The sequence below is a fragment of the Poecilia reticulata genome, chromosome 8, assembly GCF_904066995.2.
Source record: "Poecilia reticulata chromosome 8, P_reticulata-male-v2, whole genome shotgun sequence".
In the NCBI taxonomy this organism is placed as follows: Eukaryota; Metazoa; Chordata; class Actinopteri; order Cyprinodontiformes; family Poeciliidae; genus Poecilia; species Poecilia reticulata.
In genome coordinates, this window is record NC_088837.1 from 18,393,821 (window position 1) to 18,409,652 (window position 15,832).

At 38.1% G+C, this 15,832-nt stretch overlaps 1 protein-coding gene across 1 annotated transcript in view; it reads right to left on the reverse strand.

Moving 5' to 3' along the window:
• Window positions 1-12,539: 12,539 nt before the first annotated feature.
• Window positions 12,540-15,832, reverse strand: part of baiap3 (BAI1 associated protein 3) — a 40,412-nt gene continuing 37,119 nt past the window's right edge. The window contains exon 34 of the mRNA XM_008415934.3: window positions 12,540-15,793. Coding sequence (XP_008414156.1) covers window positions 15,690-15,793 — 104 coding nt within the window. The 3' untranslated portion in view covers window positions 12,540-15,689. The remainder of the gene's footprint in view (window positions 15,794-15,832) is intronic.

The window sequence follows — 15,832 nt, forward strand, 5'->3', positions numbered from 1 at the left end:
AGCAGGTGAAAACCGGACACACAATGCTTCTGACTGAAATGGTTTTTGAGAGTGTTTCTGGCTGGGTGGTGTACGGGGCCTTCCCTCTCTTTGTGCAGCTACACTGTGGGTCTTTGAGCTGCCCCACTCTGGGGCCCCTTCTCCTCCAAAGCCCTCCTACTCTATTGTTCTGCTGTTTAGTGCTTTGTTTGAGGTCTTTCCCTATCATGTGTGCAGACCCAGTTTAATCTTATTTACCATATAAAAACTACGGAAAGCGTATCTTCACAGTTAATCTTTAAGTCGTTTTTTTTATAATCGTGATATAAACTGAAGCTGATTTGGGGACGTGTGTGTCAGTTCAACTCCTTCCTCCAGCCTGTACCTGCCAGCAGCCGTATTTACTGTCACTTCTAATGCTTTGTGGGAGGTTTTGTGAGGAGGAAGAGCTGAGGTGGTCTCCCCTGTCTGGCAGGCTTGTTTTATGAGAGGTCTGAATTCACCGCACAGGATTTTCTGAAGACAGACAAGTTAAACAGATGACAGAGTGCTGCATGCACCGACCTTTCTCTCCCACACAGACTGTTGGATTCGGCGGCGCAATATCAATTACTGTGACACTCTTCGTGCGCACAATATTTCTGCGTTTCTCAAGATGGTTGAAGGATAAACTGAGTTGGAGTGGCGAGGTTATAAAGAGGTGTCTGTGGAAGAGACGTGGGAGAACCCTGCTGAACCGCAAGGGTGTCATTACACGGTTTTTCTGACATCAGCCACATTTCCTTCACACCCAAAAACACATGACTGTAGTCCAAACAAAGACAAACTGCCAGCTAGAAAACCATCACTGCAACAATAACGTCTACAGACTTTCTTGGGTCTTACCTTGCACCCATGTAACTTCACAGTGAATGTGGATGGCAGCAGAAATTCAAGCTTGAACAAGAAATCCTGAATACATACATATCAGATTAGAGTATGCCCAGAAATCACACACACACACACACACACACACAACATCCCTAGACATTCCTCTGCTTCTGCATTTATATCTATTGCTGCTGTTTCAATAATGACTGAAGAACAACGATGTCCATTCAGTCCAGAATTAGTTGTGTTCTTGTGTCTAACTAGTTTATTCAGAGTTAATTTCCATTCTGTTTAACGAGGCACCCGGCTGTAGATTGTGGAATTGCGTAAACGTCACAGAGATTGCAGAGAGATGGCGACTTCAGCCACATTAAAGGCATATCCCAAAAAGGATTTGTTATGTGAAAATTAGCCGTACTCTGCAAAATGACTCGCTGCAGAGTACAACTACAGCTGCTGTGCCTCACGGAAACAATAAATGGCAACGAGAGTTTGTTTAAGTAGACGCTGGGAATCTTAAACTTTTTGAAAAGTAAAACTCAGCCGGAGATGAAGGGGTTAATGTTCTCGTCTGTGACTCAGGGAGAAACGGTATCATTATATTTGAAGCCCTCTGGGGTATTTCTGAATTTCTACACCTGGTTCCATTAAATCCAAAGAAAGTATGCAGGCACAAGTAAAGACACTGTAAGGGCTAAGAAAGATTTATATCATCAGGCAAATGGAAAGTCATTGCAAAACACCAGATAACAATTTAGGATTTCTTACAGCTGAACAGATGAGCCGTGATGTTTTTCACAGTGGTATGAAAAAGTTTTTTTGGTGTTTTGTTTAGGTCACACTTAAATGTTTCAGATTAACAAAAACAAATTTCATGTAAAAGATAGTGTGAGTGAAAACTAAAAGCCGTTTACAAATGATAATTTGATTTACCATAGTGAATAAAGACTATTCAAATCAACCATTTATACAATTACAACTTGGTTATGAACCATATTTATTTTGGAAAGCTGAGTCTGAAACCGCTAGCAGCACTCGATAACTACCTGATAACTGTCAGACCTGTACAATCAAGAAATATCTTAAATAGAACCGGACGACATGAAGCAGGCCAAAAAAGTCTCAAAAAGCAGATCTGCAGAAAACTCCGTCACAGATGCGATACAAAGTCATTAACAAGATTTAGCTTAGAACAATCGACAAAAAAAATCTGTCTTGCACTTGCCAAAGACAGAGAGATTCTTAATGGTTTCCCATGATTTTGTGGAAAATATTTTGTAGATTGCTAATAAAAAAGTTGAACTTTTTGAAAGATACTTTGCAAAAATACCGTAACAGTTGCAGTGGTGCAATGGTTTGGACAACTTTCTGTAGTTGACTGAACAGAAAAAAACAGTAAAGGAGAATGTTTGACTATCTGTTTATGCCGTTAAAGTACTTGGTCTATGCAGCAGGATGATGATTGGATGCACACCAGTGCGTTCACAACTTGAAAGTTAAGGTTTTGGAGCGACCTGGTTAAACTTTGGACTTGAATCCACCTGACATGTTGTAGCACCGTAAACAGACCTTAAACAGGCCAGCATAAAAAATGTTCTGCACAAAAAGTTATTATATTTAAGGTTTGATTACTTTCATAAAGGGCCAAGTTGGTTTAAATGGAAATTCTAATTTAAAAACTAGATTTTAAATTTACTCCGGTTATCATAGTCTGATATTAAGATTTAATCAAACATGCATTAAGCACTAATAAAGTGGGCAAAAGCAAATGGCTCACATTGAAGTTAGAATTATATGAGGTTGTTTTAAGAAAAAGCGACAACCTTGTTAAAATTAACGGAAATTTTAAAAGATTTTGTGAGGAAACTGACAAGTGTGTTGACCTGCTATTGCATGGCATAAAACTCAATGTTATTTTGTTTGCATTCATTTCTTCAGAATAAACATGTGATATTCCTACAAACCAAGAGAGCTGCTTCACCATGACCTTTTAAAAATGATATTATTAATATAAAATATATCTTCTTGCATTATTTTGGGCATGCATTCAAAATTTCACTGGACAACAGAAAAACGACCTCAAGTATTTGACTTGTTCTGAGACATTCATCCCCACTTGACCATACTGCAACAAAACATAAAGGAGAAAGTCCTAAAATGCAGACATAATATGGACACATCTTCACTATAATTTATCAACATTTTTTAGTTTTTTTTCCTGAGACACCACAAGTCTACTGCCCCTCACCCTCCTCACTCCAAATGCAGAGCACTCTGGGGCTAACTGCTGGATTTTCCTGTTGTGTAACAACCCAGAGCTGCTACCAGGATTTGAGTGAAAGGGAGGCTGTCTCTCTGTGTGTGTGTTGTTTGACCGGGCTGATATTTGTGAGTGTGTGGGTGTGGGGTGAATGCACTTGATCTGATAAAGTACTGTCTGCCTGCTCATGCACTGATTATCTTTGTGGTATTTTCCATAGAAGGTTTGGATGAGGCCGCAAACTCATTGGTTAACCTCATTCCTGCGGTGCTTGTTGCATCGCGTGGTGCAACAGATGGGATGTTGTTTTTTTATTATTATTATTATTTTCTAAATAATCCACCCATCAATTTCTAAAAATATTAAGGTGTTAAAAATAACACATCTGAATTTAGCTCATTTTATGATGGTGCTCAGGGTTTAAAGGCTAAAACAAAAAAATAAAGCAGTTACACAACAAATTAGTGGGGAACATTCTTAGACTTCACGTTAAGATCAAAACAGAACAGGCACTTGTAAAAAGAAAAAAATTCTAGGCAAGATGACACAGAGGTCTGATGTCATACGAGGAATCAGCCACGATGTTCGTGCAATCCACTCTGCAGAACGTACGTGAGACTGAAACGGCGCTGGTATTGCCAAATAGAAGGCATCTGGATTGAGTTTCACCCTGCAGGGGTCTGGTCCTCAGCAGATGGTGCTCGCCAAACAAGCAACGCTGATTAGAACCAGAGAGGCAGCGCTTTCGCTTACATGCACTCAATTCATGCATGCTTGTCAAATGGCCAGTTTTAATAACATGTACTTAAAAGAAACGAGGGCTTCCATGCTGGTCTCTGATCACGGCCACAAAAGGTTTATTTAAAGGCTGGTGGTGACTGATCAGCAGTGTTTCTGTCTATTTTCATTAACTTCTTTGGGAACTGAGAGGTTCTTAGCATATATGTTGTTTAGGTTTGATTCATTTGATGTTAAATTGGATTTCTTTTTTTTTTTTCCTCCTCTGATCAAGGACGGCTAATTTGTTTAAACTGTTTAAAAGGAATTTGGGACAGATGGGGCTGTGCAAACATTTCATTTGAACCACTGAAACATCTTAATCAAGACTGCTGGAAAGAATAAACAAAAACAATACTCCATACCTGGCAACCCTTCTGACAGCGTTCCTTCATTTTTAACCAAATTCAGCCTTAAAGTAACAACCTTTGGACATAATTTTCCAGATGAAGATGAAGGTGCCATGGCATATTTTGTAAAAGGAGCACAGAGTGTAATTCCCTCCCCTCTCCTCCCCCAAGTCTCACCACATGATGTTCACATGACGCAAAAAAACACTTCAGTAGTGGGCTGTAATGACCACAGAGTTTGTTAGCTTTTACAGAGTGGATGAGAGCACACTGTGAGTGTTGGCAGCACTCATGGTGGTCCCAGGGACTCGGTGACATCACTGAACAGAACCAAGTGGCTTAATGTGGGATTTTGGCTAAAGCCTCACAAAGTGCAGAGCAATGTAGCACAATTAGAACATAAGATTTCGTTTGGAGTAAATTGCCGTCTTGAATTTGTTCACGGCGTTTATTTCCGCAGTTGTAGTCAAGTGTAAAATTATTCACACCACTGATAGATTTGGATTTGAAATTAGTTCTGTTCAACCAGAAGGTTTATTTCCATTCAGAAAGCCATCTCACAAAAGAAAGGAAAACAAAAAAAAAGCATCAATCTTGAAAAAGAAAAAAAGAGAGGGAAGTTAGCTGGTTTTGTTTGCATTTTGTTGATGTCAAAATTATTTCTAATTTTCTCAGTTCAACTGAGAGGGAAAATCATCTCTGGCCTTGCAGCAGCTAAACACTCACAAGTTGAATGTAGCAATGGTTTGGTTGAAAACGTGTTTATTTCTGGATAAACAACTGGTAGAAAAAAAATGTTGGGACAGCTGAGTCTCTTTGAGCATATAGGATGAGACCAGCTGTTCCAATAAAACTATTGTTATTTCCAGAAATAAAGAACTTAACTTGTGCTGAGCAAAATAAATGAATTCCAAGGTTTTGTTCTTTTAAGATCTACGTATACATGTCTGTACAATCGGCCCTCTTCTAAAATCAGTGAACTTGTAGTTCCACTCAGAGCAGTGGGTTTTAACACACGAGCCATCTCCAGTGGAAACGTCAGAGCCTGTAAGAGAGTCATCCCTCGGACAGTCAACCTGTGGAATTTCTTGAAGCTTGAACTTCAACTGGATTCAGACTGGGAACAGTTTTAGATATGAACTTAAAAGCATTAAAAAAATGTGCCAGGCCTGTGATCACAACTAATTTACCAATATATATTTTTATCTACTTTTGTTATGTGTGTTTAACAGTGGATTGCAAATTAGCCATGTCTATAATTGCTCATGTATATATTATGTTAATTAAATATTTTTGTCACAATCAAATAAACAAATAAAAAATAAACAATTGATGTTGATATTAATAGTGCCTAAAAGTACATAAAGGATAATTTTCTACTAATTAATATAAAACTTCATAAGATAAACCCTGAGACTGAAATGTATTGTGGTTAGTATTCTGATAATCAGTCCCTACATGATAATGCTGTTTAAAATTGCTAATAATTGCGTTTGGGACTTATTGTTACACAATACTACCAAAAACTCCATTACCGGGAACTCCTCCAATTTACCTCTCAGGGAAAGCTAATGTGATTCAAATGAAGGTCTGGGGGGCATGAGAGAAAGGCTGACATTGTACGTCGTTGCTCTGATTCACATACTGTACCCACAGGCGGCGAGACCACAGAGCCTGTCTTTAGACTTGTGTCTCACCCTTTGCTTTCTTGTGGGAGGATTCCTGTGGTCCATTCCCACAGCCTCCATGAGAGGGTCCAGTCAGGATAAATAGCTCTACCTCCCACCCTGTGCCAGGGAACAACTTTTATGGGACTGTTCTCCATTATCATAAATATCTTCTCTGCACGTGACAGAAAAGCAGGTCACAGTGTCCGAGCAGAAGATTCGCCACCGCTTCTATCAGATCAGGCAGTGAAAGTGGGAGAATCTAACTGAGGCTTGTCCACAATGACTGAATAGAAACAAGGGCATTTTTTGACAGCTCCCACGTACGAAATATTTACAGTTTTGCAAAAACAATTTGTGCAGCAAAAGAGGAAACACATTGTCCCCACAGACTGTGACTGTGGTTGGAATTTCCTGGTTCACCAGTTGACAGAGAGCATCAGTGATCTGGGAAGAAAAATAGGAATCTTATCCAACATTGTTTGGGAAGTGTGAAGTCTGCTGACCTCGGACTGAACCAGGAGATTTTAGCGGTAACCGGTCACATTCTCACTCTTTCACCATCGGTGACCATGGATACAGTCGTCTTTTGTCTGAAAGTGGCCGTCAGCGACTTCAAAGACAGTTCGGCTTTCCGACTGACCACTTGACCCTCCGACGCCCTGTTCATGGAGCTCTGCAACAGGAAATGAACTAAAGCTCACTATTATCACAATCACCTCAGAGTCAGGCTTCACAACAGAGAATTTTAGAAGGACGCGACAGCCGCTAAGAAATTGATGCAAGGATGGTGGTCTTTGAGATTCAATTAGCACAGACCTTGAATGGCGTGGCGGCGTCTTTAAAGAATTTTGATTTTTTTTTTTTTGCATAATAATTTCCTGCTTCTGAAAAGGGCAGCAGTGATAAGAATGAATAACGAGGGGTCTCAAGAGCTCTGATCAAAATGTCACCTCTGGCATTGATGCAGCGCTGTGCATGCTTTGATTAGTGATGAATGCAAATCTTCTCTTTCTGATGCCTTCTTAACCTTCTGTGGCCTTCCTGCATTCTGAATGTAATTAGAAAAGGAGCAATTAGCATATTTCCCTGCAGAAAGGAAGCAGGTTCCATTTTAAATTTTGAAGCTGCAAACCTAATGCTAAATTTGCTTGTTCAGTTGTAAAAGAAAACCGTTGTCGAAACGGAATAAATATTGTATTATCAAAGCCACGTTACTGCTATTAGCTCTGAAATGGTTTCCCCAGGACTGGTATTTTAGTTTCTTCCTGCCAAAGCAAAGAGTGTGCAACTTGTTTTTACTGCATGCAAACCATCTCTTTTTCAATTTAACCTGAAATCTGTAATGCATTTAAAAATAAAATATAACACAAAAAAATTCCCTCTGGTATATATTTATTTTTGCTGTCACAATCTTCCTCTCCATACTTCATTGTGCAGCCAATCAGTTTTAAATGTGTACCAGAAATTTAAACTTTACATTTATTCCAGTTTCCATATCCTATTTGAGGCATAAGGTTTTCTGCAGTATCACACTGAGATTTCTCCCTCTCTGCAGTTTTCGTCTGATAAATCCGACAGCAAACAGAAACTTCTGTTGCCGCCATATCTCAGTGCTTTTTTTAAACACCACGAGGCTCGTTTGAACAACAAGATTTCTTGAGAAAACAAAAAAAAAAAAAGTGGCAGAAAAATAAACATATGTGCTAAACACCTTTTTATATCTTAAGAAAAATACCCTGGGAACTGATAAATTATGCATAGCATTCCCCGCCAGTTCTATAATTACTGTTAAAGCATTTATACAAAGATACATTCCAAAACAAGCTCCCTTGGTGTCAGCTGAACTAAATAAAGTAAACACAAAGTTGAGCCAGTTTTTTTTCCCCTATTTTTTTTTCTTCGTTTTTGCTCCTGCTGTTATTTGTTTGTGAACTTCAACTAAGAAGACTGTGCTGAAGATATAAAAAAAACAAACCTTTATAGAGTCGCAGAAACAGTATGTGCATTTTTGAGAGCAGCTGAGAGAGCCGCTGTTTTTGTACTTGCTGAGTGGATAAAGCGAGTGGATTCATGTGGATGAATTCTACCACAATAATGACTCCTTCACAGAGACAAACAGTTCTGTTCTTATTTAGGTCCCCAAAGGAAAGATGCTCCTCATACAAGTTCTTCTCTGTTTTTTATATTCTTGTTTATTTTTTATTTTTTACAAGCAAACCTTTTCCTTATAAAGTAGTTAAAACGTCTCCCCAGGGTTGCTGCTATAACTAGTCACAGGAAAAAAAAAAAAAAAAAAAAAAAAATCAGATGCTGCTCATGTGATAACTGGCTTATGGGACTGCTATAAGTCCTGAAAGGTGATATTATTTTTCTGCTGCACATGATCAAATTTACACAGTTTGTTGTAATTAATTATGTAGTTATGTAGAACTTCTAACTGCTTTCAGTGCAATTACTGGTTCTGCAGATGTAAGTACATGGGGGCAAAGAACAACAGCATAGAGAGGGAAGAGAAACATTTTATTGACTGCTGTTGAATGTATTGCTTTATGTGGAAAAACGGATCACTTTTTAAAAAAATGAACAATCATAATCAATAAATAATCAATAACTTATGAAGAGACCATGAATGAACGCCTGAGATTTGACCTTTTACATATGTCCTATAATTACTTTGAGAATATGTTCGCTGGCCACTCTGATGATGTCTGAGGTCTTAAAAAACATATTACCTTTTTGGATAATAAGTTTGTTATTAAGCAGAATCTTTATATGTCAATGTTAGTCAAAGTGTGGAGCACCAAAACGTAACCTACAACTACAAGAGAAACATTATGCTCATAAATGACCCAGAGAAATTCAACTACCAATATTTTTATGAGCAAAATAACTTAGAAGTCTAGTGGAAATCAAAGATTGCATTCCACGCAAATTAATATGTAGCAACACTGTGGCAATTTTCTTTTCCTCCACTTGCCTTTAATAATGAATCAGATATAATTTTTTTCATCTGGAAAATCCCCCAGCATTAATCAGTGTTCAAGCAGAGTGAGTTCCCTTAATTCAGAAAGTCCTTAGTTTTACAGAGACCAAACCTAATGTGAACGTGTCACAGCCTGTGTGTCCACATTAATGGACTCATTCTGGTCTCATTCAGTCACTATATTGGGACCAGTCAACACAAGACTGTAAGAAGATAAAGGGATGGTTCTGTGATGGATTTGGCCAAAAGACCCAGCAAATCACTGGCTGTGGCCCAAACACCATCCCATTTGCATTCCTCAAGGGCAAGCTGTCCAATATTATCTCTTCTCACTCCAGCAGAGGCCTCAGAAGCCACAAAGGACTTGCTGTGTAGGCTTCTTCCCACATCACACACACTGGAGAGCATAGGCTGACTTCAGAAGTGTCTAATTATGCAGACCTGTCAGCAAGAGATGCACCTGCAGGCACAGGTGTTTATGTCCTTGCATGCATGCGAGGTGATCTTTGCTAAAGGCATCTTCACAGGCCCTCCCAGCAGTACACATTTTTAATGATATAGCAAGCAGTTCAGAGGCAATTTTACCAAAATTTTGAAATTAGGGTGCATAAATAGTCACATTTTTCATTTTATGAACTACAAGCAGAAGAGCGGAGTCTTGCCAGCACATGCACACAGAGATCCAAAAGATAGCTTAGTTTGCATAAATTTACAATTTAACCCTCTCCCTTGACTGATGCTGAAAGTAGTGCAGGTGTGAAATCCCACATCTGGGTGTGTCGGGGATCCAGGTTCAGCTGCTGTGGTGGGAGGAGACGGGGACGACGGTGTAACATTCTGCATGGAGGATTAGGCTTGTCTGAGAGAAGATAAGACTTCGCAGGATCAATGCTGTGTTAAATGTATCTGCCAGAGCCAGAAGAGGAGCAACAGCCATGCACAGACACTGCCAACATTCCTGGGGATCAGAAACCGCTACAAACGTCCAGCTTTTCCATAAGATGTAAGGAAAAGTTTGTACGAGAAGCTCAGTGTATTCTTAAAAAAAAAAAAAAAAAAAACATCAAAAGCATGATGGACCTGTATTTTGGGGTTTATTTGAAATGATTCAAAACAGTGTCTTTACCTGGAAGGAAATGTTCTCAGACGATATTTTTTATTTTTACTTTTCAACTAAATAGTGATTATTGCTGTCACTTTAACAGAAATCAGTAGTAAATACTCACTTTGACATGAAGATGTATTACTTGTGTTGTTATTCCTAGAAAAGACGTAACAAGAAGATATATTCACTTTAGTCTCATATCAACAAACTATGCTTATATCCTTAAAACTGAGCATCAGTAGCTATGCAGTGGAAAACAGGGCTTGTTATTATCTGCAAGGTAAGAATTTCCTTAACTTTGTGCAACCTTTTTATTAATTTTCAAAGTTTTAATTTTAAGGTAAAAGTAGAAATGCATAAAATCCTTTATCCAGTCGTGATTTGCTGCATTGATAACAGCACAACAAAGTAGCAAATTCAATGTTCTGCTGTGCTGTTTATGCTGTCAGTCAGATGGTCCTCGGAAAACATAAAACGTTTGGTAACTGGTGATACATCCTGCCATTACTACTAAAAAAAACACTATGTATAATATGGCCTACTGTCTCTAAAAAATATATATATATTTTCTTTTTTTCTATCATAACTGCATGTGTTGCTGAGTGGAAACGGTTCATGAAACTACAGGGACATCTAGTGGTGGGAATCAGAAGACCTCCAACATTTTTTTGTCCAGCTTTTCTAAAATCTATGTTGTCACACAAACACTCAGTTCATCACGGGGAACCAGTATCGCTAATCTGCAACCGGCTTCAGCCTCTCACACGCTGCAGCTGATGCGCGGGTTGGAGGGCATTGTGTCTGTATACAATGACAAGGTTCCTCTCCACACCTGAGCCAACATGCAGTTCATAACCCATCTGTTTTCACCAGGTTTCTAATTTAGAACGTATCGACTGCCAGTCAGTAAACCACAAGCTTTCGTGTCTCGCAGCTATGAGAAATCCTTGTCTAATCCACTATCACAGCAGTCCCTTTGAGTGGTGTGGACACTAAGGTGAGTGTGTCCCGCGGCTCCGTGTTCTCACGGTGGACATAATGGACACCACTGTTTCCTCGTGGTTTTATGTCGCTCTTCTGCAGAGTTGCCGCTGTGTTGCAGGACGCGTTTGATCTCCGGCTAGTCGCGGCAGTTGGGAAGCAAAATATTAAAAGGTCAAGGATTGCCAGAGACACAGGACTGAGAGGAGGAGTGTGGTGAAGAAAGGTGAGAGATTGACAGAGAGGATGAATGGACAAAAAGGTCAAAATCCGCCTGTGGATTTTTTTTTTTCACACTACGATCGTGTGCGAGGTTGCATCATGTGCCGATGTTGCACCCTTTTCCTAAAGCTGCTATGATTTCAATAAGTAATACATACAGTTTTTTTTTTTTATGAGAATGAAGAAACCAGGATGAAATTTAAATACAGTCTTTATTGGGTCATGGACATTTTCTAAAGTTATTATCTAATAAACAGCAACACAGGCATTTACAATTCAATGACAAATGATTCACTTTAACAATAACAATAACAAAGTTTTTTGTTTTTTTTGCCACTTTAGACAGTTTTTACTAGCTTTAATCTCTAAAATCCTCAAAATTAAACAATTCATTATGCGGGGAGAAATTAAATTAAATTGCTGTAATTTGTGCATGTGTAAAACATGTTTTTTTTTTAAAACTTATGTTTCACCCCTTCTTTATGCTGGTCAGAAAAACACAACTAGCTTACTGTGACTGAATACTAACAAATTATTATTATTATTATTATTCCAAAGATAGGACCCTGAATTTAAAACTACCTCCCTTAACACTGTCTTTATAAAGATATAAATGACTATGTCATGACCCTAATCTAAATTTTAATGTTTGTTTATACTCAAAAAATGAGGTTGCGTTGTTTTTTTGTAAACATTTGTTGGTAATAAATTAAAGTGTTTGAGGAAGAATGCCAATCAAACACTGTTAGCTATTCAACTATTACCTTAATAAGCTGTGCTTGTCTTCCAGGGGGTAACTAAATGCCACATCTCAAAACTAAACAAACATAAAAGCAAATGCTGTTCAGACACACTAAATGACTCCCTGCACCTGTAAGAAAGCAGACTTCCTGAACACCCTTTAAAAAAAACCTTTAATGCAAAACGTGTTTTTCTTTTAGGCATTAAAAATTTTTTTTCTATTATTTTTTTCTGAGTGCATTATCCTCACAACTTCACAGGGTTACAGCGAAGCACCACACAAGCAGCTACTAAAAAGTTACGTCACTGTCAAAATGCTGTCGGTGTGAGGATTTTGGTGAACCTGCTACACTTTCTTTACTACAACTTAGTGACTGTTTTGAAATTGTGATAAAAGAACAATTTTATATGCATCAACAACTCCCAAAAGCCTGAATGGGCAAAAGTTCTTATTTGTTATTAGCTGGCACTCCTGTAGAAGACTTTGAAAATCCCCAAAATAAAGTCGTGTTCAAGATGTGGCAATTTTTTAAAATACAATTTTCAAAAAATCCAACCAGTTGTATCTTTGTTATAACATTACTTCTTTTTTTTTGGGAGGGGGGGGGGGATGTAGGTTTACTTTCAGAAAGCCTTTATGTTTTAGAGTGGAACATTTGTAGGGAAAAAGTGTTACATGAAATAATCCTCACCAAGCACAAAAGCTCTTGCTGATAATTTCATTGAGGGTGAAATTAATATGACAACTGACATCGCAAAATTGTGACATTTAATGAACTTTTCTAGCGTTTTACGGCGTCATGAACTTTGTTCTGATCGGCTTTCCTAAAACAATCTACACAGGTACATTTGGGCTTAAACAAAGGGAAAAATGTGGCGTAGCACACAACATATAATAGACCATCATGGACACTTGGAACCACAGTAAAATTTTGACTAAAAACATGTTGAAATCAAAATTGATTATAGTTCTTTATTTCATAATGATCCAAAATCATACACTAAAATAAAGGCGGAAATGGTTCAGCGGACAAAATGCTGTCATGAGCATCTCAGACCTAAATCTTGCGAAAAACCTGTGTGCGGATTACACCATGAGACTTTGGATAATTTGGAGAGATTCTCCACAGAGAAATTGCCCAAGATTACTCTCTCTGCACTCCAACCTTGATAAATGTTTCAGTAGAAAACCAGGTACTGTTCTAGCGGCGCTAGTAGCATTTTTCTTTTCAGTGTGAGATCATGTGGCTGCAAGAAGAGATTTATTTTAAGGATTTTAACACGTCTTTACTAAAAGTACCAGCAAATTTGCCCATTTGTGCGTTATTATTATTATTTTTTAAATCCATAATCCCTTTAATAATGTAAACTTATGTGTTGAGACGTTTTAAACTAAGCTAGGATTAATCTAATCAATATTTACTTAACTATCTCTTGACTTGCTATAGCAACACTGAGAGTCGGACGTGGATATTTTGTGCTTTTTGAAGCCTGTTCAATGCTCTTTATTTTTGCATAACCAAGTAATAGGAATTTCTTTTTCACAAGGTAAAGTGGTTGGAGTCCAGGTCAAAATGTGACCCTCATCTTTTTTGCAGCAGCATTAAGGTCCCAGTCTTCCAGCTACACTCACAGAGCTTTGGGAGCTCAAGCTTAATTCTGCTTGTCAGGCCGGTGAGAGCTGCTGCAGAGGGTAGGACTTTCCTTTCCCCTCAAGTGCAATTATACCACTGCACATGTCATTATCCTCACTTCTATTCACCTTGAGGGAGAAAACGTCAAACCGTGGAACAGATTCATATTTAAAACATCAACGAAGGCCTTCGCGGATTTAAAGCTTTCACATCCCGGGCGTTGTGACGCCTGGAGTCGTTTTCTGGTGGATTCTGAACACCACATGTGCGAATCCAAACCAATTAGCCTGGTTTTCCTTTTAAAATGTTTCTGAAATGCTGGCACTTCTGAAACGAGGACGCGGTATTTTTTGGCCTCCATCAGAATAAAAATGTGAAGGACAAAAAGAGAAAGTGGAGGACAGTCCTAGAAATGAATTCCCTGAACTCTTTAGATTCATCTGCTCATTAATTTGTTCAATTCTGAACAAAATAAAATATTCTTGAAATAATCTGAACTCACTGGGTCACTTTATATAACTCGGCAAGTTTTTTATCAAGTTTTTTTATTAATTAGCTGAGAGTCAGGTTAGATATTCTTTACATTAAATCTTTGAATAAACATAAAACAGCTTTCAGTTAACCTGTCGCGCTTGTGCAAACAGGAAAAAAGAAAAAGGTAGGTGACTAAGTTTTCATAACACTGAAGTCTCTTGTCATTGGTTTCTTCGGTGACCTTTCGTGTTAATGCAAGGTGACTAAAAGTTAAATGAAACCACGCAGTGGCTTGTGTGCGAGGAAATGTTAGACCTCGTTGCTGCAGACCTCTCACTGGCCCACAAGCTTAAAATTTCAGACTACCTAAAATTGCATTCTTACAATTAACGTCTTATTATGTTTATATTAAGAAGCTTCAAAGAATAAATAATCCAGCACTTTCCACAATTAATGGCACCCCTGAGATTTGCAACAAGCCCCAAAATAAAATAAAATCGCAAGCCTACCTTTTAATAACATAAAATGTGGCACAGTTTTTTGCACTAACAATACCTATGAACATTAAGATTTCATAAAATAATTGGCCACGGGGGAGTTATTGGCAAATTTTCAAGAAAAAAAACAAAAACTTGGATAAAATATTTAAAGAAAATATTTACTGACATTACAGTGTCCAAATCTTTTAAGAAATAAACAACTCTGAGGTTTTCAACATCAGAGAATATCTAAGTATTTTCTTGTAAATATGTGAAATTGATCTCACAAAGATCTCTGTGGAAACTTACTCCTCCATGGCATTATTTTCCTCCTTTTATTTGTAATTTTTACTTCACCATAAAAAATATATGTACTTCAATTATTTTTGCGATTTATACTTAATGCTTTTTGGTGGATTTGCATGCCAAGCAATATCTTGCTTTCATTGGATGTGACATATAGATTTTCTTCTTCTTACCACAATTTGTAGCGAGAAAAACAAGAGAGTCGGCATGCAGGTTGAACAGATGTGTGGTGATTTTAGTCGTAGAGGAAACAGATTACTTGGTGTAAATTTCCCCATATCTTTAGAAAGAGCAATAATTAAACAAATCAAACCCCCTACAGATTAACACATCCTTTCCAGGGGTGCCACTAATCATGATGGATGCTGTAGCAGGTGAACACACTAAATAAGCTTCCATCCAACTGAACTCCACATTACCTGGGAACAACCCCCGTCAAAACACCTCTGTAACCAATAAGCATATCTGAGGTATAGATTTAGACTTAAGACTTAGAGCTATATGTCGGCTACTTCCACAAAATATTCTTTTTAAATGTTAAATCTATCATATCAAATATTATACAACGAACATAACAATTACTCCATTACAAAAAATATAGACTAGTAACATTCAGTATCAACTATCCATTGACTTCTAAAATATAGTTAAGCTGAGACAGCATAGAGTTGCACAGTGACCGGATGTTCGTCTTCCAGTAAGAAAACATCCTCGTGCTCTTTTCATTTTGGTATAATTACCGAGCCAACAATACATCGGAAAAGAAAGGGTAAATATTGTAAACATTGTTACAAGTACAAAAGCACGTGTCGCAAGATGTGATCAGAAAAACATGAATACAACCAATACTAACAGCTCTCAGTCCTCCTCCATCGACTTCTCGATCTCCTTCAGCCTGCGGACGAACTCCTGAGCCTCCCTGTCTCCGGTGCGAGCATCCAGCATCCTCATGATTGGCTTTTCTGAGGGGTCAAAGAGAAAACGTACCTCTTATATTCTTA